The sequence below is a fragment of the Chelonia mydas genome, chromosome 20 (genome assembly GCF_015237465.2).
Source record: "Chelonia mydas isolate rCheMyd1 chromosome 20, rCheMyd1.pri.v2, whole genome shotgun sequence".
Classification (NCBI taxonomy): domain Eukaryota; kingdom Metazoa; phylum Chordata; order Testudines; family Cheloniidae; genus Chelonia; species Chelonia mydas.
Window position 1 is genome coordinate 2,261,934 of NC_051260.2, and position 24,023 is coordinate 2,285,956.

General features: G+C 62.4%; 2 protein-coding genes across 2 annotated transcripts in view; both read left to right on the forward strand.

The window, feature by feature from the left end:
• Window positions 1-1,087: 1,087 nt before the first annotated feature.
• On the forward strand, window positions 1,088-4,114 carry RPS26 (ribosomal protein S26). Its single transcript, XM_037884119.1, has 4 exons — window positions 1,088-1,243; window positions 1,936-2,113; window positions 3,171-3,301; window positions 4,018-4,114. Exons 1-4 carry the CDS (start codon window positions 1,241-1,243, stop codon window positions 4,051-4,053), a joined length of 348 nt encoding a protein of 115 aa, XP_037740047.1. The 5' UTR covers window positions 1,088-1,240; the 3' UTR covers window positions 4,054-4,114.
• A 3,390-nt stretch (window positions 4,115-7,504) lies between these two features.
• Window positions 7,505-24,023, forward strand: part of ERBB3 (erb-b2 receptor tyrosine kinase 3) — a 40,016-nt gene continuing 23,497 nt past the window's right edge. The window contains exons 1-2 of the mRNA XM_037883941.2: window positions 7,505-7,770; window positions 22,049-22,200. Of these exons, the coding sequence (XP_037739869.1) occupies window positions 7,689-7,770; window positions 22,049-22,200 (234 nt within the window). The 5' untranslated portion in view covers window positions 7,505-7,688. The remainder of the gene's footprint in view (window positions 7,771-22,048; window positions 22,201-24,023) is intronic.

Here is a 24,023-nt window from a genome sequence, read left to right on the forward strand (position 1 = left end):
GATGTACGGTGAGAGCACAAGGGATTTCACTCAGGTGAGGGTCTGGGGCCTTTGGGATCTTCTCGTAGCAGCAGGAGGAAGCTTTGAGCTGCTGGGAGGGGGAAAGGGGTGAGACATGTTTATCCCCTGTATGCTACCAGAGGTAGAAAAGTCAGAGCAGCCTTCCTGGGCAGATTAGGATCTCTGACCTTTTCGAGCAAGAGCCGCTGATGAGGGGCCAGACTTTGCACTGAGCTTTTTCAATGTGAAACCCAAGCCCATGAATAACCCGTGAGCGGTTCTGCCCGATGGAACGATAGCAAAAAGCGTTAGGGGGTTTTCGCCGCGGTGGGGGCGTCTGTCGGTGACGGAGGCCTCCGGCGCGGGAGCCCTTCCCCAGAGCAGGCGCAGGGAGGTTTCGCTCTGTGTGGCTGGCGGAGGCCAGGCCGGGGTCCGTTATTCTGCATCGCTGCGCCCAAGGTTTCACCCCCGTGCAGGCCACTGAATGCAGGGGTGGGGGGAGGTGTCTTTTTCCTCCTGCTTTGGCGGCTACGGTAAACTCGTAACTTGATGCTTCTGAGGCCTGAGCTTGTTTTTTGTTTCTTTATCGTCGCTGTGCTCTGGAAGGGCCAGGCCCGAGCGGCCGCTGGGGAGCCAGGACTCCTGGGTTCCACCCTCAGGAGCAGGGCTGGGGGGATGGAGAGGGGACAAGTAGATGAGAATGGGGGCGGGGTGGAAGGAGAGTGGGAGCAGGATTCCTGGGTTCTCTGCCGGGGAGGGGAGGGGGGCTGGGAGCCAGGACTCCTGGGCCCCCCCTAGACCCCCTTCCCGCCCACGGCTCAGAGCCAGGGCCATGTGGCCCGCACGGGGACTACAGCTCCCAGCATGCAATGGGCCCTACTGGGCAAAGAGGACTACACCTCCCAGCATGCATCGCCCCCACGGGCCTGCGGGCGGCCTAGGCTCCTCCGTGGTGCATGCCGGGAACGTAAATTTATAACACGTGACGTATGATCCCTCCGCTCAGCGAGAAAAAAATAGTCCCCTCCCGAGTGCCGGAGGGCCGGGACCGGCTTCCTCCGGGCCCGCAGCCAGACGGAGCCCTTGGTCCGCAGGGCGGAAGGGACGTGAGTCCGGAGGGGGGGTCTCGTGGCCTCCCCGGGCTCCCGCTCCCCTGGCGGAGGCACTTCCGGGACGGGCGGAGGACTATATAAACGTGCGGCGCGGCGGCCGGATCCTCTTTCGCCTCGTCTGTTCCAAGATGGTGAGCGGCGGCGGCGCGAGGCGGGGAGCCGGGCCGGGGGGGGCGCGAGGCGGGGAGCCGGGCCGGGGGGTGCGGGCCGGGGGGGGGCCTGTCCCAGCGACCCCTGCGCGGGGCCCTGGGAGCTGGGGGGGGGCTGGTGCGTAGTCCCGGTTCTGCCCCCCCCCCCCCGCACCGGGAGCGCCTCTGACCCCCCCTTTCTCCTCCTCCCCTCCCCCCCCCGCACCGGGAGCGCCTCTGACCCCCCCTTTCTCCTCCTCCCCTCCCCTCCCCCCCCCGCACCGGGAGCGCCTCTGACCCCCCCTTTCTCCTCCTCCCCTCCCCTCCCCCCCCCCGCACCGGGAGCGCCTCTGACCCCCCCTTTCTCCTCCTCCCCTCCCCCCCCCGCACCGGGAGCGCCTCTGACCCCCCCTTTCTCCTCCTCCCCTCCCCCCCCCGCACCGGGAGCGCCTCTGACCCCCCCTTTCTCCTCCTCCTCCCCCCCCCCCCGCACCGGGAGCGCCTCTGATCCCCCCTTTCTCCTCCCCCCCCCCCCCGCACCGGGAGCGCCTCTGACCCCCCCTTTCTCCTCCTCCCCCTCCCCCCCCCCCCCGCACCGGGAGCGCCTCTGACCCCCCCTTTCTCCTCCTCCTCCCCCCCGCACCGGGAGCCTCTCTGACCCCCCTTCTCTCCCTCCCCCCCCCCCCCCCCGGCAGACCAAGAAGAGGCGGAACAACGGGCGCGCCAAGAAGGGCCGTGGGCACGTCCAGCCCATCCGCTGCACCAACTGTGCCCGCTGCGTGCCCAAGGACAAGGCCATCAAGAAGTTCGTCATCCGGAACATCGTGGAGGCCGCCGCGGTCCGGGACATCTCCGAAGCCAGCGTCTTCGATTGTGAGCCCCGGGGGGGGGCCGGTGCGGGGCCAGGGGGTGTCGGGGCCCGTCACCAGCCTCCTCTCGCACAAGCGGGCACAAGCGAGAGGAGGGGACGGTCCAGTAGTTCGGGCACCAGCATGAGACCTGGGTGCCACTTCCTCAGTTTGCTTATCTGTACAATGGGGACAGTAGCTGCGCCCTGCCTCCCGGGGTGGTCGGGATCAAGGTGGTGAGGTGCTCGCACACTGCAGGGATGCAGGCCGGATGAATGCCATAGGGCGTGGGTGGAGAAGCGTTGTACCTCTTAACTCAGCCAAGCATTAAGTGGCAGTGAAGATTTGCCCGAAGGGGCGTGATCTGCCCCCCACCAGATGCTGCCGTGTCTCCCGGCTGATTTCGGCCCATGGCTGGTGCTACGCGCTGAGCTGGCGGAGCAGTGAAGTGCTCTGCGTAGGAATGAGACTCTGCCTTTGGGCGCGGGTCCCGGAGCACTTGGTTGCCCGTCTGGGTGGGTTACGTGGTCTCCTCCTGTTATGCTGGGGAGGAGGCGGAGACGGAGCTGAACGTGTTCGCCAAAGGCAGCAAGGTGGGCAGCCAAGCTGGGTGTAGAACCCAGGTGTCCTGGCTGCTTGCTCTAACCATTAGGCCCCACTGCAGCAAAATGGTGTCTGGGGTTTCAGGTGGGGCTTCTGGTCCCGACAGGCGCCCATTGGGGTGGAAGTCCCGGACCTGGAGCCATCGGGAGGTCCAGCATTCCCGCCAAAACCCAGTTGCAGGGAAGCAGCAGGAATGTGGCCTGTTTGTGCACCTGGGAGCAGACTGGCAGCGTTACCTTGACTAAGGAGCTGAGCCCACCGTAGCCGCGTGTCCCATCATGCAGCGCTCCGGCCTTGCTCTGAGCGTGGCTCTCCTGTGTGTAAGCCCTGGCTCGGCAGTGGGCTCTCCGGCACCCTAGCTCGCAGTTAGCCTCTCCTGGGGCTGGGGCGACACTAACCGATCCCTCCGCAGCTGGAGCGGGACTGGGGAAGCTGCGGCTTCAGGCTCCTGATTTACGCCTCTCCCATCTCTCCCCCAGCGTACGTGCTGCCCAAGCTGTATGTGAAGCTGCATTACTGCGTCAGCTGCGCCATCCACAGCAAGGTGGTGAGGAACCGTTCCCGGGAGGCCCGGAAGGACCGTACCCCTCCACCCAGGTTCAGGCCGGCGGTACGTATTGTGCACAAATCCCTCCAGCCTGGCAGGCCAAGGGCAGGTGCCTCAGAGCTCATTGCACACGCCGGGAGCTCTTTGCATCCCTCTATTCCTCCCCCTGTGGCTCAGGGACTCCTGCCAACCCCCCCGCAAACGCTTCTCTGCCGGAGACTGTGGCGCCTCCCACACCAGAGTCCCCCCTTCCCCCTCCATGCCAGTGGCTCGGTGTCCACCCCCATTGCTCTGTACAGCAGATCCTGATGTCGGCATGGCAATGTTCCAGTACTGACCTGATCAGAGCTGCCCAGAGGAACCCCAGCACAGAGCCAGCATGCCGTGACGAGCTGGAATTGACTCGCACCTGGGGTCTGAGATTCTCTGTGGAATAGTCTCTTCAGAGGAGAAGCCCCCCTGTGCTTGGGACACTAGTGAATGTGTGGTGAGGGGAGGTGGGTGGGTGAGCTGGGACCAAAGGGATTGGTCCATGTGGGTAAAGGGGATAGGTCGTTATCACGAGTGACACGTCCTGGAGGGATATTAAACCACTTGCATGTTTGCCCACTGCTGGGTTCTTCCACCTTCCTCTGGAGCATTTGGTTTTGGCCACTGTCAGAGGCAGGATGGTGAGGTAGATGGATCTCGGGTCTGATCCAGTCTGGCGGTTCCTCTGAGCTGATGGGCCTTTCCCTGCCTGGATGTGTCCTAACGTTCTCCTTGCTCTTCCCCTCTAGGGTGCTGCTCCGAGACCTCCCCCCAAGCCCATGTAAGGAGATGGTGCTGGAGACGTGCACCTTGAGCCATTGCCTCAATAAATGACTTTACATCTGGTCTGTGTGTGCGATTCTGTGTGTGGGGAGGGGGGCTGCACCGGGTCCTTGCACTGGCCGGGAGCTTGTGGGCAGGACAGTGACTCTTACTCTGGAACGAGTGGGTGAGGATTAGATGCTCTCTGGGGTGGCCAGGCTCCCTGTGTTGACTGAGGGGGGCAGGATTTTGGCTTTACAGACAGATCCCAGCTCACAGGCTGGGATGGGGGGCTGCCAGAAGATGCCATGGGAGGGGCCTCTTGGTTGCCAGCAAAGGATCCCAATAATGGGCCTTGGCTTTGCAAATGGAGCTCTGGGGTCTCTGTGCTGGGGTTATGGCAAGGGGTTGACAGGAGCCCACAGCGTAAAATGAAACCTTAGGCCGGAAGTTTTTGCATGGAAGGCTGAAGGCCCGTCAGTACTGCGGGGAGGGGAAGGAATATTTTGGACTGTGGCCATTACCTGCTATTGTGGTAGGACTTCGGGGGGTGTCAGTGCTGCCAAGAGCTCCATAAAGTCAACATCGTCCAAAAATGCAGGAGGCAGAAAAACAGTGAAGCTGAACATGTGAGTGAAGAAGCCGATCCTGTCCCTTAGCTGCTTGCAGATCCAATGCAGGGAGCGTCTCCTACCCCATCTCATTCCTCCCCTGGGCTGTTTGTGGGCAGCCAGCAGGGGGCGGGATAGGCAATTCCTCCAGCTTGGCACTTCCCGCCCTGCGTGGAGCGGGGGCTCACTGTCTAGCATGCATCAGCCGTGAGTACTGTCGGCTTCTCTGGCCTTGGCAGGGCCCTGAGCTGATGCTAGGTGGGTGGGGGAGGTTGCGCTGATCGGGTTCAAGTGACGCGAGGCAGCCTGGGCAGGCCCCCGTTCTGCAAGTCTCTGTTCGCCCGTGCCCAAGGCTGAGAGGAGCTCCCTTAACTCTGCCTGACGGCAGCCGGCCCCATGGCTGGTGCCCTACTGCTCCTACCTGCCTGGCCCCTCAGCCGTATCAGAGCCAGGTCCAGGCTTCAGTGGGGGGTGAAACGCTGGGTGTGTGAAGAACTTGGTGGGGTACGGGGGGGACAGGCGCATACAGACTCCTAGGCTCCAGTTCATCCTTGTTTTGGGGGCTCCTTTGCACCAGCCCTGGGGGTGAAGATGTTGCTTATGCCCCCTGCTATCTGGGTCCCGGGAGGGAACCCCAGGTTTGGGTGAGAAGATAATGAAGTGAAATCCTCGTGAGCTGTGGCCTTAGCACCAGCCCCAAGAGAGGCAGTCCCAGAAATGGCCATGGGGGGGCACCCCAGGGCAGGAACAGGTGTAGGCTTGGCCTGTGCCCCCACCCTTCCCGTTCCTGCTCTGCCCTGTTGGGGCTCTGATACGGAGGCCGATTACTTCAGGAGCAGGTTTGGGGCTCTGATTCTGCCCAGTCCCATCTGCAAGAGGCTCCAGCAGACGTGGGAAAGGTCTGGCCAAGGGGAGCAGCCCTGGAGGCCTGAAAGGGAGGAATAGAAAAGACTTGGGCCTGTTCAGTGCAGCCCTAAGAGGAGCCAGGAGCAGAGAATAGCAGAAGGGGGCTGTGGGGGCGCCTTCGTTCACCCTCTCTCGTAACCTGACAGCAAACGGTGGCTGTTGCCACACAGCGTGTGACTGACCTGTGGAACTCTCTGCCACAAGAACTCACTGCGGCCGAGAGTTCAGCGGGCACCAAAGACTCTGACTAAAGGTGATTAAAGTAGGGTAAAAATAACCTGGCGAGAGCCCAGAAGAGGGCTGCCCAGTAGCTCACGTGAAATTAACAGGTTGGTCTGAGCCCAGTTATTTATTTGTTAGGTGCATAATGGTAACACCTTGGTGCCCTAGTCAGGGATCCCCCCGTGTTCGGTGCTGTACGTTACTGATTAGTGTATTGCCCTAGCACAGAGCAGCCACAGACTAGCACCCTGCTGGGTTGGGTGGTGTGTATTAATTATTAGGTGTATTACGGTCACCCCGAGGCTCCCCCCACTCCCCCCAGCCACAGGCCGGGGCTCTGCTGTGCTGGGTGCTGTAGGTTATTTATTAGGTGCATTACGGTAGTGCCCAGCAGCCCAGTCATGACCCAGGCCCCCCTCGGTGACACTGAACACAAAGACGGGCCCTGCCCCCCGCCCCCAAGAGCTCCCAGAGGGTGCTCCCAGCCGCCCCCTCCCCCGGCGTCACGGCTGAGGCATGCCGGCAGCGGGGCGGGAGGGGGGGTTGCCAGAATTGCTCTGCCTGGCTGGCTCCATTCCCACCGGGGGGCCGACGGTTACTGACGATTGCAGTGCGGCGGGCGCCCACCCGGCATGTGTCAGCTCCCCTCCCGCCTCCGTCGCTGAGCTCGTTTCCTCCCGGCCCCCTGCCTGACTGCGCCCATTGTTCCCCCCGCCCACTCCTGAACCCGTAGCGGGCCCCCCCCGGCCTGCTTGGCCCTGCCTTGCCATCTGCGGTGCCCGGGCTCCGGGAGGTAGCGCCGGCTTTTCCCGCGCCAGCTTCGGCTTGGCCAAGTGACCAGGGACTGGCGCAGAGCAGAGCCTGGGGGCGGTGCGTGCCAACCGTGGAAATGAAGCGCAGGTGGGAAGCCAGGCCTGGGGAGGAGAGGAGACGCTGGCAAGGGGGGGCAGGGGTGAGAGGGGGGTGTGGGCTAGCAGCTGGGGTTCCTGAGTTTGAATCCTGAGGCTGCCTTGCGGTGCCCATGGCCGCCCTCTGTGTCTTCCTCCCCAGGCCAAAGGGGCAGATGGTTATTTCCCGGCTTGGACTCCCGGGTTAATTTCCTCCCTCTGCCAAGATGGGGCCAGGCCCTCGGAGGTGTTCAGGGGATTTCAGTGTGCGGCAGGCCCCAAACTCCCTGGAGGAGCCGAGAGAGACAAGGCGGGCGAGGGAGCCTCCGCTCGGACCAACATCCCTTGGTGAGAGGGGCAAGCGTCGGTGCCAGGCGCTTCTGCAGGGCACAAGAGCCGGCACCTCCCCCAGCCTGTCTCTCTGCTCTCCTGGGACTGCCCCGGCCCCGCTGGGCCTGGCACTCGCTCTGCAGCCGGGGCCAGCTTTACCCCACGATGCCAGGCCCCAGTGCCCCAGCCAGAGCTCCGGGGTCTGTTCCAGGGGCCGGTGGGCGAGCTGCAGGGGGGCAGACTGGGGGTCCCGTGAGCTCTCCCGCCCGTGCCCGCCTGGGCTAGGGGTACTGCAAGCTCCCTGGGGCAGAGACCCGCTGGGCAGTGCCTGGCCCAGTGGGGCCCTGCCCGGGTGCTGGGACGACCAACCATCAGGGAATGGCCCAGTCCTGGGGGCAACAATGGGCTCGCCGGGGGGGGGGGGCTCAGACCCGCAGCCCGAGCTGTGCCCCAACCTCAGCTGGGCCGTCTCTGATTGGCTGCCAGCCGCAGCCAATGGGCGGCCGGCGGAGCTACTCCTGAATGAAGTGTGTTGTGGAGTGACTCCGGGAGCGGCGGGTGTCCCGGACGCGGATCAAAGCGGCTGCCCCGGCGGGCGATCCGGGAGCTGGGCGGCCGAAGCGGATCCACCAGCCGGGGGCCCTGCCCGGCCCCAGGGGGAGCAGGTGGCCCGAGCCAGCATGTCCTAGCCCGCCCGGCGCAATGCGGAGCGGCCGCCCCCCGGGACGTTTCCTGGGGCTCCTTCTCCTGCTCTGCCGCCCGGAGCTCGCCGCCCCCCAGGCAGGTAAGTAAAGGCACGAGCGAGCCCCAGCGGACCCGAGCCGGAGTCTGCTGAGCGCCCGGGGGGGGGGTTGTTTGCACCCTGGGGGGTCACTGGCTCTGTCGGGGGAGGGGGGATGGTTTCGGATTGAGGCGCCCCTGAACCTGCTCTGCCCCCCCCCCGCTGGGTTGTTTGCCCGGGCTGGGGAGCGGAGGCAGGTGGGTCTTAAAGCCACAGGGCTGGCGGGCGGGGGGGCGGGGGGGGAGCTCCCCAGCGGGTTGGATCCGCCTTAGAGGTTACGGGGGGAGGGGCGCTGGAGTTCTCCCCCTTGGTAAACTGAGGTTCCTGTCGGCAAGTGCTTTGCAGAGGTCAGGGGCTGAGTGGGTCAGGGAGCCCCGGGAGGGGGGGACCTGCTGGGCCTTGCTCCCCCCCGGGGCTGGTGATCAGCCGGCTCGGGGCCCCCCCAGAGTCACTAGCCGCCTTTGCACGGTTCTAGCCCCTGCCCCTGCCTTGGCCTCTGCCCATTGCAGGGTCAGGGCCCGGACTCTCCAAAGCATTCAGGTACCTCATCCCATGGGAGTTAGGCGCGTAAATCCCCGGGCGGGGCTGGGGCAGCCCCCTTCGCCTGTTTGCAGCTTTGGAAAAGACTTGTCGCCCTTTGGCTTGGGACCCTCCACCCTCTGCTGCTCCAGGGGCTCTTGGTCGTTCTGCAAGGCATTGGTTCGTCTGAAGCGTGGCAAGGCAGCGGACGTGTCTGGGGGCGAGCCGACAGTCACGCCCGTGCGGGCAGGGCCCCGTCTCAGGATCAGGGCCCAGAGGATTCCCCCCACCACCACCCCCCCAGCGACAAAGGCTCCAGCGCCCATGGGTTTTACCAGGAGAAATAAACGAGAAATCGGCCCGGGCAGGAAAGCAAATGGTGCAGGGTTTCCTGTCTCAAAATGTCGCGGGGGAATGCGTCTGGGTGGCGGGAAGCGAGATGCCTGAGGATAAGGCCGGGCAGAGAGGGCCAAGAGCAGGACTCCGGTATCTTGCGTTACAAGTTCTAGGCCTCTCTGCGGGGCCTCGTCTCCTGAGCACACTTGACTAACAGGCTTTGGCAAGTTCAGGAACTTGGAATTGAAGGTGTTAGTCCAACGGCCGGGGTTTCCTGGAGCCGGGCCAGCCCGTCCGCTCCCTGGGCACCTGTTGTGTTTGTTTGGTGGGTGTGGGGCGGGAAAGCCGCTCGCTTTCTCAATTGGGCCCTTTGAAACCATTCCTTGGGCTGGGCCTGGTGAAAACAGGGACAAAACAAATGGAGCCATGAACGGGTCTCGGGCGCAAGAAAAGGGGGTTTATTCCCAGCTGCGCAGCCGGCTGCCTGGGGCGTAAGGCCAGAAGGGATGCCACGGGCTCCTTTCAGCCGTCGCTCTCGCAGCACTTTGAAATCTTGAATGTGGTGAGCCGCGCTTCGGGGTCCCCATCTCGCCAGACTCCTGACGAGCACCGGCCATAAGGCGTCACCCCCACACGCCTGCGCTCAACCCAGTGACTTTAAGCACTGACCGTCCTCATGAGGCTAAACTGTTGTACGCCTCGGCCAGAAAACAGGAGAAACCCAGGGGCCACCAGTGCCTGAAACCCTGCTATGGAGGGGGATTGATTGGGTGGGCAAATCACTCCCCCATTCTCCGTGCCTCAGTTTCCCCACATGATGGGGAAGGAGCACTGATTCCTCTCTTGCGGGGCTGATTACTTCGTGTTTAAGTGGATCCAGATCCTCGGCTGGAGACACCAGGACAAAATATTTTGGGGATTATTAGAATTGTTCTCATCAGCCCTGCCTGTTAATGACCCCCGCGGGGGTGCCGGCTTGGGCTCTGTGCTGGCTGCTTGGAACCAGTTTGGGGGGACATTAGCAGCCCCTGCAGTTGGTTCCCTGTTTATCAAGGATGGAGGGAAAAGAAGCAGATAACTAAGGAAGAGCCCCTGGGTGGGATTCCCTGCCCTGTGCCATGCAGCGCACTTGGTCCAAATGGTCCCTGTTTAAACTCTGCCGGCCTGGTTCTGATCTCACCTGACCCAGAGCCGCTCTACTGTGCGCCTCTCAATTTACACCGAGGCGTCAGGGTGAGGAAGACGCCTCCCTCGCTGCGCAGCGCCCCAGCCTTGCTCTGCGCCCACAGCAGATTTGCATGCCCAAGGTTGGCTGGATTGTTCTGAACTGAATCACTTCTGCAGAAGCTCCCGTGACTGGTTTTTAGTGCTTGCAGATCGTGCAGGTCTCAGCGCAATCCAGGGGCGGGGAGCGGTGCAAAGCAACCTGAAAACAACCGTGCACCCAAGGGGTGTTCTCGCAGGGGCTGGGCCGCCCAGGCGGGGGAAGGGGAGCGTCTCCAAATTGGGGGTGGTGGTGAAAGCAACACTTCACTTCATGATGTAACCCCCGGAGAGCCGGCTTGCTTTTCCTATGAGCCTGTGGCTGAGTCATCACACAGCCAAGGTGGTTGCAATCAGGGCTTCTGGTTTCCACAGCCAGCTCTGGGTGGGGCATGGGGCCTAGTGATTAGAGCTGGAAGTCAGGACTCCTGGGTTCTACTCCCAGGTCTGGCTGTCGCTTTAGGCAAGTCAGTGCCTCTCTCTGCCTCAGTTTACCCCATGCATAAGCAGGGGCTAGTGCTTCAGTGGAAGGACCTATGAGGAAGTGCTCTCCAGGAGGGGATCTGAAATTGTACTGGGGAACATAACCCGAGCGAACCGTCGGGGGCTGGGACCCAGGAGTCCTGGAGGAACTTGGGAAGATGAGGCCAGCGCACGGTGGCGGCTCTTTACAAGGGATTCTCCTGAGCACTCAGTGACAGTGTCAAGGTTATTTGTGTTTTCTGGATTTGCGGAGACCTTTGCTCTTGTTTTGTAACCAATCTGCTGTAGGTGCATTCCCGGGCTATCCTTTGGGCCGGGTTTTTCCTAGCTCCTCGGGAAGTCTGGCCTTTCCTGTGGCTTGGTGCAACTTGCGCGTGCAAATGGGCCAGAGCGTGTCTGTCACCCCCAAGTGTGAGCGCCGCTTGTGAAAAGACAAGCGTGAGAATCTGATTCCTCGGCAATTGGCTCCTGCAATTTTGTGACAAACAGACGCTGCTGGTTCCCTTGCTTCTTCCTGGCCCTTGGGCTGGGCTGATTTGTCACGTCCCTCTAGTATTGGGTCTGCTCTCTACTCACTGGGGCGGGGCGGGGAGGGGAGGCCGGCCTGCCCTGGTGGGGGATGGGACTGGATGCTGAAATAGACCGTTTCCATCTCTAACACCTAGCACTCAACCCACTTGCGAGGACATTTTTTCCACTCAGCACTTCCCCCACGGCCGCTGTGCACGGAAACCACCCCAAGGCCCTTGCTTTCCCTGCAATCCCAAGTTCCTCCCTCCGACGTTCCCCACCTGCCCCATTCTTGCCAAGATGCTGGATCCTGACGCCAGGAGGGGCCGAGAGGCACCAGACCCTCGTCAGTGTCACTCTCCTCGCAGCTCAGAGGAGGGGGCTGCGTTTGGGGGTGGGGGATGTCCGGGCACAGAGGCACCTGTGCTCCCAGTCACAGCTGGCTGCTCTAATTTTAGGCCTCCCAGCCTTGACAGTGTCCCTTTAAAAATGCCTTTGGAGCTTGGCTCTTGCCGCATTCCTCAGGCTCTTGCAGCCCCTTGCTTTATTTTGGGACCGAGCCGGGGAGCTGCCGGAGCAGTGGCCGTGGATGACGTGAGGACGGGCTGTTTCCTAGAGCTGCTCCAAGCACATCGCGGATGGAATAAGTGGCATGACCGAGCTGGAAACGGAGAGGAAAGATGGTCCATGGTTAAAGTGCCGGGCTGCGACTCCGGAGACTTGGAACATGAGAACGGCCAGGCTGGGTCAGACCAAAGGTCCATCTAGCCCAGTGTCCTGTCTGCCAGCAGTGGCCAATGCCAGGGGCCCCAGAGGGAATGAACAGAACAGGGACTCCTCAAGTGATCCATCCCCATTCCCAGCTTCTGGCAAACGGAGGCTAGGGTCACGATCCCTGCCCATCCTGGCTAATAGCCATTGAACTTATCTAGTTCTTTTTTGAACCCTGTTATGGTCTTGGACTTCACAACATCCTCTGGCAAGGAGTTTACAGCTTGACTGTGCGCTGTGTGAAGAAATACTTCCTTGTGTTTGTTTTAAACCTGCTGCCTGTTAATTTCATTGGGTGACCCCTAGTTCTTGTGTTACGAGAAGGAGTAAATAACACTTCCTTATTGACTTTCTCCACGCTCCTCGTGATTTTATAGCCCTCTATCCTATCTCCCCTTAGTCATCTCTTTTCCAAGCTGAAAAGTCCCAGTCTTATTAATCTCTCCTCATACGGCAGTCGTTCCAGACCCCTTTTGTTGCCCTTTTCTGAACCTTTTCCAATTCCAATATATCTCTTTTGAGATGGGGCGACCACATCTGCATGCAGTATTCAGGGTGTGGGCATCCTATGGATTTACAGAGAGGCAATAGGCTATTTCCTGTCTTATTATCTGTCCCTTTCCGAATGATTCCCAGCGTTCTTTTCGCTTTTCTGACGGCCGCTGCGCATGGAGTGGATGTTTTCAGAGAACTCTCCACACTGACGCCAAGATCTCCTTCTTGAGTGGTGACAGCTAATTTAGACCCATCATTGTATGTGTAGAGCTGGGATGATGTTTTCCAATGTGCATTACTTTGCATTTATCAACATTGAATTTCATCTGCCATTTTGTGGCCCCATCACCCAGTTCTGAGAGATCCCTTTGTAGCTCTTCGCAGTCTGCCTGGGATGTAACTGTCTTGAGTAGTTTTGTATCATCTGCAAATTTTGCCACCTCACTGTTTACCCCTTTTTCCAGATCGTTTATGAATATGTTGAATCGTCCTGGGCCCAGTGCAGACCCCTGGGGGACACCACTATTTACCTCTCTCCAGTCTGAAAACGACCATTTATTCTTACCCTTTGTTTCCTATCCTTTAACCAAGTGGTTCTCAAAGCTGGTCCACCGCTTGTTCAGGGAAAGCCCCTGGCGCGCTGGACCGGTTTGTTTACCTGCCGCGTCCGCAGGTTCGGCCGATCGCGGCTCCCACTGGCCGCGGTTCGCTGCTCCAGGCCAATGAGGGCTGCGGGAAGGGCAGCCAACTCGTCCCTTGGCCCACGCCGCTTCCCGCAGCCCCCATTGGCCTGCAGCAGTGAACCGCGGCCAGTGGGAGCCGCGATCGGCCGAACCTGCGGACGCGGCAGGTAGACAAACCGGTCCAGCGCGCCAGGGGCTTTCCCTGCACAAGCAGCAGACTGACTTTGAGAACCACTGTTTTAACCAGTTACTGATCCATGAGAGAACCTTCCCTCTTATCCCACGACTGCTCACTCTTCTCAAGAGCCTTTGGTGAGGGCCGTGGTCAAAGGCTTTCTGAAAATCTAAGCACACTACATCCACTGGATCCCCCTTGTCCACATGCTTGTTGGCCCCCGCAAAGAATTCTAGTAGATGGGTGAAGCATGATTTCCCTTGACAAAAACCATGTTGACTCTTCCCCATTTCCAGCAGGCACAGTCTCCGTATGGACCCAGGGCCAGTCCCTCCAGCTCTCTGCCCAGTGTCTGTCCAGGGCCCAGCACCATGGGGCCTCTGGGGGCTCTGACTGTCCGGGTGGTGTCTGTACAGTTACAGAGCAGCGGCCGTGGCTGATTGCCTAGCGGGGTGGATCTGCTGCAGGGCAGGGTCGTCCTCCGTAGCACCGTGGGGTTAATACTCTTCGGGCTCTGCCGTTAACCGTCCCAAGCAGTTGGTCTCCTGGCACCTGGCAAGTTCCCTGGCTTTCCTTATGCCACCTTGAGTTCCTTCGTGGGTCCTTTATGACTCAACCCCTCCAGTCTCGCCTTTCGGCTCAGAGGCAGAGTCCAAAAGCTCTCCTGGAAGGAAGTGAACGCCCAGCCGTTGTTTTGAAGCCCAGCAAGGAAAACAGCAAGACAGGTGGCCAGAGAGGTGACTAATTGCAGGGCAAACACCCGGGCTGCGTGTGGGTTCTCTCCCCGTGGATCCTCTCCAGGTGGATTTCAAAGGTAGCTAAGACCCAGCCTGCCTCTGTTCTGTAAATGTCCCATTTGCACCAGGAAATTATTTCTAATTTATTATGGGTGTTAAAGTAGGGCCTAGGGGATCCAGCTGAGATTGGTGCCCCAACGTGCCGGGCGCTGCCAGACCCACAGTATGAGATGGTCCCTGCCCCAAGGAGCTTCCAGTTGGCATAGGCAAGGCAGGCAGGAAACAGTTTCACACATAGGGAAACTGAGGCAGGAGAGTGGCGGTAATGAGCCCAGGGCTCCTGCCCAGGGGCGAAGGAGGCAGGAGATGGAGTGGGGGCCCTGTTCTGTGGGACAGGGGCAGAACCCCGGTCAGGTGCTGCAGGGGATTTGTCCGATCTGGATCTCACGTGTGTTGAGTTTGTCGGGCAACCATCTGGCTGAGCGGTGGGTGTGTCGGGCTGTGTGGGTGTTTGGGCTCAGCTGGGTCGCAGAGCCAGGCCTAGCTCCCGATCTCTCTCTCTCTCTTTTTTCCTCGCCTTTATCTGGTTTTCGTTCAGCTTCTGCAGCTCCTGCGTGCGACTCAGAGCCCAGGCCGGGAGCTCCCCCCATCCCCTCCCGCCGAGCACCCGGGCTTTATCTGGGGCCAGGACATGGTGTTTCCCTCTGTAGCTCTTTTGTTCCTCGCTGGTAGCTGCTCTGACAAGCAAGATTTTTTTCAAAAGCCCCTAATGGGCCGGAGCCTGGGAATGAAAAGCCAGCCCCACGCCCAGGCGGGGTGAGCGGATAAAGGCGCCCCATTGTGTAGCCATGACAGCCGTGGAAATGAAGGGGGCACAGGGTTGGGACCCCCAGCCTGGCTGCCCAGGGCTGTCGGCAACTCAGCCCCAACCCCCTGTGACAGCACCACTGCTGGCTGGGGGACCAGGACTCCTGGGTTCTCTTCCTGGCTCTGGGAGGGCAGTGGGATCTAGTGGTTAGAGCAGGGGGGGCTGGGAGCCAGGACTCCTAGATTCTATTTCCACCTCTGCTACTGCCTCTCTGCCAGTCATGTCCCCCTGATCTGCCTCAGTTTCCCCTCTTAGTGGAAGTCTTTGCTGGCTGCCCCCTCCCTCCCACAGCTTCCTCCTGATACTCCCCCCGCCACACCCTCACCAGAGGGGGCTCTGGTGGGGGCAGTAGCAGGAGCTGCCCACCCAGCTCAAGGGCATCTATACAACCTGGTGGTGAAAATGCCAGGGGCTCACAGTCCCTTGTCTGCACAATCCCTTGGCTACTGCCTGGTGGGTCATGGTGGTCCTTGTTCCACGGAGCCCACAGCCCCCATCAGACACAACTCCCCACGCCAGGATATTTCACCTGCGCGGTCATTTACTTCCTAGTATCCAGCCTCACTTCTTCCCCCCGTGCTCACCCCGGGGCTCCCTGCGAACCCCCTGCACGCCCAGCTGCTCTGGGGCTCTCTGGGCATCGGCTGCAGGCTTCAGCTGCCGTGGGGCTGGCTCGGTGCGTTCCCAGCATGTGCAGCTCGCTGATAACACACGGCAGCTCGAGCTCTCACCCGCCACCCCGGGCACGTTGACACGGGTTCTCTGCTCTGCTGCTGGCTGGGTTCGAGGGACCGTTCGGAGACACAGCCCGGCCAGCGGGGGTGGAGGGTCAGCCAGAGCCGCCGACCTCTGGAGGGGGTCCACCCCCCACTTGGAGTTTGGAACAAAGTCCCCGCCCCAGAACTCCCACCAGCAGAGGACTTGCCAGGCTGGATCGGAACCCAGGTCCACCCAGCCCAGGGCCAGGCTCTGATGCTGGGCAGCGCCAGGCCAGGGCAATTCAGACGAAGATCGAACGTGTGACGACCCGAATGCTCCTGGTTTGGGGGGGGGAATGTGATCAAAGGGGAAGTTGCTAGAGCTCAGTGACCCCCGCCCCCACAACAAGACGTTAAGTCCCTGCCCCGTTGATTGTTACGTGTGTCCCGACAGGCCTGGCGCTGCCCAGACAACAGGAGTCAGGCCCCAGCCCCGAGAGCGGAGAAGCCAAGGGCTCGGCTTCTCTCCCGTTAGCCCCTCCCCGGCTCCCCTGCACCTGCCAGGCTGGAGACGGAAAGAAACCAAGGACGTGCCCATGGCCTGAGCTCGCCCTGTGCTGGGGGGACCTTGGGGGACCCTGCCCTCGGCTGCAGGCCCGTTGGGTGCAAGGGGAGTCCTGGATCAGGCCCTAGCTGCAGGAATTTTCCTGCCAGCCCCACCCTGTGTGAACCCAGCTGCCTGTCAATCAAAGGCAGCAGCCCCCCCCTTCGCTGCCATCCTCCGCTTCCCACCAGGAACCCTCTCCGGGCCATTTGCATGCCAGTGGCCTGAATCCCGACTCTGGATGTCCTGCCCCAGGTCTCCTCGCCCACTGTCTTCTCCACCCTGCCCGGTTTGATCCCCAGTGCTTGGCTGCCACCTCTGCTCCCACCCGCGGGCCAGAAGGGAGGTGTCAATTTCACGGCGTGCGACGCACCATGGAAGTGACCTGGGTGCCCCCGCAGGCTTCCCACCCCGGAGTCCCCTGCGTGGAGTTGCACTGCCTGGCCCAGAAGCAGGGATGGGGGACAGTTTGCTTCGATTGACCCTCCCCCCACCCCAGCTCTAATCCCCCCTCAGCCAGTCGGGGCCCAGGACACCCCCGGGACGATGGACGGGAAGCTGCAGCTCACGCTTTGTAAAACGTTCAAGGGACACTGACGTGTTAAAAATAACTCCTCTGCTGGGCTGCTCCCCGGCCTTTGCTTTTCTCGTCTTGCTAGTTTCTCGTCCTGCTGAGACCTGAGCAGGGAGGTTGGCGCTCTTCCTTTTGGGCCGTTGTCCAGTGGCCAGGGGAGAAAGGGGATTGGGGACTCGGACTCCTGGCTCCTTTCGCAATTCTGGGAGGGGATTGGGGCCTAGGGGGTTAGAGCAGAGGGGCTGGGAGTCAGGACTCCTGGGTTCTTTTCCTAGCGCTGCTGCTGACCCGACACACAAGCCCTTTGGCGATTCCCTGCACCCCGCTGTGCCTCAGTTTCCCCCTCAGCATTGTGGGGGTGGCGACGGTCAGTAGGCTCAGGGCTGGAAGTTTCCGGGGTGTTCAGCCTCTGCGGGAAAAGCGGTGGGAGCCGCCGGGCACTCGGGGATGCCCAGATGCGTGCGCCTACCGAGGGTTTGGGGGCTCTCGGGGAGTCAGGGGGTTACTCTCCCCCTAGGGGGGCTGATGACTCTGCCTAGGGAGGCAGCTCAAGGAGCCCCTGCAGCCGAGGGCCGGGCCTGGCTGGGTACGTGAAGGAGACTCCGTCCCTTTATGTGTCCAGTTAATGATTTAGCAGCTTCGCTGGCTCTCGCTTTTATTTCGAGTGAAAGCACCTCTGTTCCCAGCCCCCAGGAGCAGCGTCTCTGGGGCTGAGCCAAGCTCCCCGGACCCTGATCTCTCTGCTGGATCGGGCCCAGAGCCGGGTTAGACTGAAAACAGCTGCCAGAGCCCCCAATCCGTGTGCATGGGGGCACCCGGCCTGGCTGGAGCACCTGAACCCGCGTGGCCAATGGACTTTGTGTGGGTGCCCTAGCGGGCTCCGGGCGGGCAGGTTTTCTCTACATTGTCAGATCACAAACGTTCAGCTCGAGTCTCCATCTCTGCTCGCGGGAGGGCAAAGGCTGAAATAGGGTCGGGGAGGCTGCGGGTCAGGAGTGAGGGGCATCGGCAGAGCTGGGGGGAGCCCAGGGCTGGGGTCGCGGGGGGAGCTACTTTCCAGGGCCGAGTCAAACAACACTGCGGTTTCGTGGATTGTTGGGGCCCGACTGGCCGGGCTCGGGGGGGCCCAGATGGGTGATGGGGTCTCAGCCTCTGTTATCCTTGGGCCTTTCGGGGCTGGCGGGGAGACGGTGGTGGCTGCTTGGAGCAGTTTAAAGTGGAGATTGGGGGGTGGGGAGGTTTGTGGATTCCAGGGAATTGATAAAGTGAGGTCAAGCGGTGAATCTGCCGCAGAACTGGGGACAGAACCCAGGAGTCCCAGCGCTCAGCCTCCCCGATCTAACCATTTGACCCCACTGCCCTCCCAGAGCTGGGGACAGAACCCAGGAGTCCTGGCTCCCCACCCCCACCAGGCTCTCTCTCTGGCTGGTGTCCTGCAGGCCACGTGTGCTGGAGCTGGCCCACCCCACCCCATTTCTGTGTGATGGGGAGGGAATGTTTCTGGCATCCCCTGAATGGCCTCCCGCAGGGTCCAGATCCCTCCATTCACTCTGCATCATGGTGGGGAGGACACTGTGTGTGTGTCAGGCCCCCCTTGCCTGCCCCCTTGGAGTGGTGTGGGGCTGGGAGTGAGGCATGGCCCAGCCCAGGATTGAGGGGTGGCCGGGGGGCTGCACTCGAAGGAAAGCTGCAGGGGGGGGAGGGGTCAGAGGTTTGATGGGTCCTGAGGGGGGGCAGGTAACGGGGCCCTTCCTTACCCCACTGCCTAGCTGAGGAGCTGCAGCCTGCGCTAGACACAGGAGACCCCTTTAATGGGGGGCAGTGGGGTGCCCAGGCCCTGGGGGACTGAACCTGCAAGGCAAGGCCTGTCTGTCTGTCCCTGGGGGGGGGTCTCTCTGTCTGGGGCTGGCCGCTCCCCGCGGTGTCCCCCAGTCTGGCTGGCTGGCCGGGCTCCCTCCCCCACCCAGGGGCCAGGCTCCGCGCCCCCGCGACCCCCCCGGCACGCGGCTGGGAATCTTTTTTTAAACGCCCACCGCCCAGCTGCCCGGGGTGGGGGGCGGCTGCCGCCTGTCAGTCACCACGGCCCATCCCCCGCTCCCATTGGGGGGTGGGCCCCCTGTCTACCCCCCCGCCCCCCAGCTCCGAGCTGGGGTCATCAGAACCGAGTTAAAGGCGCTTTCTTCCCCTGGGCCCCGCCGCGGGGGAGTGGGGCTTGCATTTGTCTGGCGTCCTCCCTGCCCGGTGAGGCGGGGGGGCGGGGGGGCTATTGGGGGAGACAGAACAGCCTGGAGGGGAATCCAGCAAAGGGCTAAAAAATCCCTGGAGCCCCTCAGGGCAGCAGAGTACAAAGGGTTAAAACACCAGCCATGCCTGGGGGGTGGGGCAGCAGCTGGGGCTCTCGCCCTTCCTGCCCCATCTGCACCCGACTCCCACCCCACAGCGACGAAAGGTTCCATTCCCTGCCCCCCCTGAGCAAGCCAGATCCCTGGGGCCGGATGGGAGCCGGCGCCCCCCAGAGGGGAAAGGCCCCGTGCCCCATTCCCTGCCCCCGTGAGCCAGTCAGCCCCCCACCCTGGGGCCGGATGGGAGCTGGTGCCCCCTAGAGGGGAAAGGCCCCATTCCCTGCCCCCGTGAGCCAGTCAGCCCCCCACCCTGGGGCCGGATGGGAGCTGGCGCCCCCTAGAGGGGAAAGGCCCCATTCCCCGCCCCCGTGAGCCAGTCATCCCCCCACCCTGGGGCCGGATGGGAGCCGGCGCCCCCTAGAGGGGAAAGGCCCGGGGCCCCATTCCCCAAGCTGCTCACGCCTGTGACAAGGGGGCAGGGGGCGTATGGGGGGGCCAAGAGGAGGAGTGGGGGGCTGTTCTCGGATGCTCCTCCTGAGCCGCAGGCATCACCGGGGCATCCGCCCCACCCCTGTCTCCCCCAGCCCCCTGGGGGGGTCCCGCTCTATCCACCTCCTCTGGTGCCAGCCCTCTGTGCTGAAGCACGCCTCTCCTGGCAGCTGGGGGGGCCGGGAAGGGGGGCCCTTATCTCAGCCCGGAGACAAAGACCCTATTTAACACAGGCTGCCTGAGTCTCGTCTGGCCCCTTGGTACCGGCCTTGGACTGGGCCAGCAGGAAGGACTCGGGGGGCGGGGGGGGCTGGGCTGGCCGGGGAAGCCAGGAGCGTCCCCCGAACGACTCCCCCAGCCTTTATCGGGCAGGAAGGGCCGGGTGCTGTCTGGCTGATGGGCCTGTACCCTGGCCTGGAGCCTCCTGTCTGGACCTGGGCTGGGGGGGGGTGATGGGGGGAGCGGCTCCTTGCCTGAGCCTGGCTCCGAATGCCACTGGACCTGGTGGGGGGGCGGGGGCTCTTGTAGCCCCCCCATTGCTGAGCTGGCGGGCACTGCCCCGGCCTGTGGGGATAGAGGGGGGGTGAGCAGGAGTGTGGAATAGTGGGGGGCTGTTGGAGGGGGATTGGGGGTGGTGCTTGGGGTGTAGGGGGGCATTTGCCAGGAATGGGACTGGGGGGGCTGTCTGGAGGGCTCTAGGGTGGGGTTTAGGGGGCTATTTGGGGTGCCGTGGAGCTTTGGTGGTGCTCTGTGGTGGGGTTGCGCTGGGGGGCAGCAGAAGCACAAAGGTTTTGGCAGGATCTGCCCCCAGTGGCTGGCCACATGCCCGGGGGGGGCATTTCTCCTGACTCCTCCCCCCCCAGGTGCAGGGGCAGGAATCTCTGGGGGTTGGGGAGGAGCAGGGATGCCCCCACACTGTAAACAGAAGGGGGGGCAGGGATCACCCCCCTGGGAGGGGCAAAGTGGGCAGGGATCACCCCCCCAGGGGGCTCGGGGGCTCTGGGAATCGGATATAAGGGGGCAGCCCCCCTAGGAGCTGATGGCTGGAGCTGTTCCTGGTGGGCGGTGCTCCCCTCCCCACGGATAATCCCCCTATTGTAAAGGCAGAACATGCCTGGGGCCCTTCCCCCCCCCTTTCCCTTGGCCGCACAAAGGGCCCCTCGGAGCCTGGGGAGCAGATACGCCCCAAATCTGCAAGGCGGCTGCATCCTGCCGGGCCGGGCACAATGGAGCCCCTGTGCGTCCCCCGCCCCCTCCCTGGAGCTGGCAGGGCCGCCCGGCCCCCAGCCCAAAGGGCCGATTCTTCTGTACTTGGGGGGGAGGCAGGGGGGGAGGTGGCATCTGACCTTTGCAGGGACTGTCAGAGATGATGGAAAGTTCAGCTGGGCGGGGGGAGGCTGAGGGGGTTGGGGGGCAGTGATGGGGGTGGGGTGGAGAGAGAAAGGGGGGCAGGAGATGGGGTGGGGAGGAGGGGTGGTGGGGAGGGCAGGGCGTGGGGGGTGAGGGGCAGAGGCTTGGGGGGGAGGGGAGGAGAGAGGAAGGGGGGCAGGGAGTTGTGGGGGTGTTGTAATGAACCCACAATAAAATGGAGGGAACGGGGGTGCCCGGGCTTCCTTTCGATTCTGTCCCCGCCAAGAGCTGGACGCGGCTCCCAGCTCTGGCTCTAACCACTGGCCCCGCTGCCCTGCCCGTGCTGGGAGCAGAGCCCAGCACCCAGGCCCGGGCTGGAGGCCGCGGCCGGGCTCCGGGGTGTCTCTGACTCGGGCCGGGTGCCCCCAGCCAGGGCTGCTCGAGCTGCATGACGCCGGCCGGCAGCGCCCAGCCCTGGGGGCGCGCGGGGCGGGTTGGTTGTTTGCTCCCTTGCACAAGAAGCGCCCGGGCCGGTTCGGCACCCCCGGGGGGTGGGGAAAGCTCGCGGGATTTGGGAGGCGCCGATCTCGCCCCTCTGTAGCCGGGACCCAGGGGTGAGGGGCCTGCGTTTGAGCCCACCGCACAGCAGGGGAGGTCGGGCCCAGAGAGGCGCCCACGGACGCGCCCCCTGTCTGTGGCCGCCCTGGCAAGTGAACCCAGGTGTCCTGGATGCCAAGGCTGGTGCCCTCCCCGTGCTCCGTCCGCCTGAGCAGTGCCCGGGAAGGACGGTGGGTGGCAGAGGCCGGGGGCAGATGGCCTGGCACAGGGCCGGGAGCGTGGGAGCCGTCGCGGGAGGCAGCCCGTGGGCCTTGGCCCCACGGCGAGGCAGGATCGGGTCCATCACCCGCTTGGCTGAGGTGCCCCCTAGCCCCCGCTGCCTGCTGGCATCAGCTGCCCCCTGGCCACATCCCAAGCGCGGCCTCCCCCGGCTGGTGTCACAATGGAGCTTTTCTGGTGCTGTGAGGGGGAGGGGAATGGCTCCTCATTTGTTTACCTGCAGGAGGGTGGGGCTGAGTCCCTGGGTTGGTTGGCAAAGGCCCAGAAAGGGCCTGGCTGGGAGTATCCACTGGAAGGCAGCCAGGGAAGGAGGGTTGGGGGCACCCAGTGAAATGGAGGGGGAAAGAGCAGCCCAGCCAGCCCCCCCCCCGACTGCTTTCTGTCCTGGTGTGAGATTGAGCAGCCAGGCCTGGTGCTGAAGAGAATGGCCGTTGCAACAGTGTTTCCCCCCTAGGGAGCTGCCCGGAGGGTCCCCGCAGGCGGGGTGGGAGGCAAGTGTGTGATTAACCCTTCCGTGGCTCTCACGTCCGCGCGTTCCTCGTTGCAGTGTGTGCGGGGACCCTGAACGGGCTGAGCGTGACGGGCGATGCCCAGCACCAGTACCAGACGCTGCACAAGATGTACAACAACTGCGAGATCGTCATGGGCAACCTGGAGATTGTGCTGATCGACCACAGCCAGAACCTGTCCTTCCTGCAGGTGAGGGCGGGGGGCTGTGCCGCCTGGCGATGGGGGACAGGCACGGCCGGGTGGAGAAGGGGGTGCTGTGGAGGAAAGGGTGCTTTGCTCCCTCCTCCCTCCCATCCCGTCTGCCTGCCAGGTGGGAATCTTTACTCACTCGGCCTGCTTTCCCTTGCCAGCTAGTGACCTGCTCTGACATGCCCGGCTGGCAGCACGGGACCGGGCGGGAGCAGGCGTGCCGCCCCCTGCCCCGTGCTGCGCCGTGCAGGGGGCCGGGAGGGAGGGCGGGGAATCTGGGAGCTCCGGGGCCAGGGAGCGTCAGCGTGGGGTGCAGGGGCACAAAAGGCAGAGCTGGGCTCCAGCCCGTTCTCTTGTGCTGCCCTGCGGCTTGGGGACATGCCTCCGGGGTCACTGCCGTGGTGAATCTGGCTTAGCACAGCGGTGCCCCAGCCCCCTTGCAGCCCAGAGCTAGTCCCCACTGGTGGGAGCCGGGGGTTCAGACTCCAAACTGCCCTGGGAGCAATCAGGCCGGGTTGGGGCCACCTGTGTGCCGTGGGATTGGAAGAGCACACGGGCAAGTGCAAACATCCGGACACGCGTGTGTGCAAGCAGGGATACATGTGCAAATCCTCTCAGGTGGAGGCTGTCGCCCGGGCACGGGGATCACGCGGGCGTGAACTTAGGGACTTCCAAGGCCCTGGCGGTTTGACCGCTGTTCCTGAGGACACGGGGGGGTGGGGCAGAGGGGGCAGCGCCAGCATCAGCTAGGTTCGGAGTGCAGAGACCCGGAGCTTCTGGGACACCCGCCAGCCCCAAAGCGCTTCGTCTCCGTCCCCTTGTATTGAAACCCCCCCCTCAACCCACAGAGCTGGGCCCCAGAACAGGAAAACAGGTGAATTCTTGGAGCCTCTGGGCCTTGTCTGCTCCGGGGGGATGGGGGTGAGCTGCATTGGTGTAAAAAACCCTTTTGAAATGGATCTGGGCAGATGCTGGGCAGATGCTACTGGTACCAGTGAGAATTCGGAGCCCAATGTGCTTAATGCACCGTCACTTATATGGGGAAGAATCACGCAAGCCGTTAAGGTTGCACAGCACACATCTTTCCCCCACGCCTCGGCTTCTCAAGCATCAACTCTCAGTAACTATGTTGGCCTTAAACAATATCCTGAGTGGCAAACAAAGCAGGCCGAGCTACCAGTCCTAGAGGGAGACTTTACTTTTTTCTCTTCTTCCTCCTCGCAGGTACTTGGTCTGTCAAGGGTCCCCTGAAGCAGGGTCTGGTCACCCTGAGCCCTTTGGTTCTAGAATCCCGCCAATGTCCCTCGAAGTTTCCCCGAGCCCTCTGTCTTACAATGCCTTCACGTGCTAATTGGGGAACTAACTTCACTAATTTACTTTGCTTCGCATTTGTACCGTTTTGTTCTCAAAGGAGCCACATGCTCCAGAACTTGTGGGCGTGTATTACTAGTTTTTTCAATTAATATTTTGGAAAGGGGGGGGGGCTGTAGAACAGACACCAGCTAAAGCGCAATCCACGTTTACTCTCCCATCAATTATTCACTTCAGCTTTCAGCATGATGCCATCCAGAGTGGCCATTTTGACCCACGTTAGCGTGCGCCAAGCCCACTGATTGCATGATATTACGTTTTCTTTACTTTGTGAGCTGGTCCCCTGCTGATATATTCCAAAGTTCGATGTTGAAACCAATCAGGCTGATGGAGCCGTTTTCAACCATTAATTCCAGTGCAGTTTCAGCACTTCCAGTCATTGTTCTCCTCATTGATCTAATGCTAAGAGAACCCGGCTCCCAGAATCCTCTCGCAAGTTCAGACCTACCAAG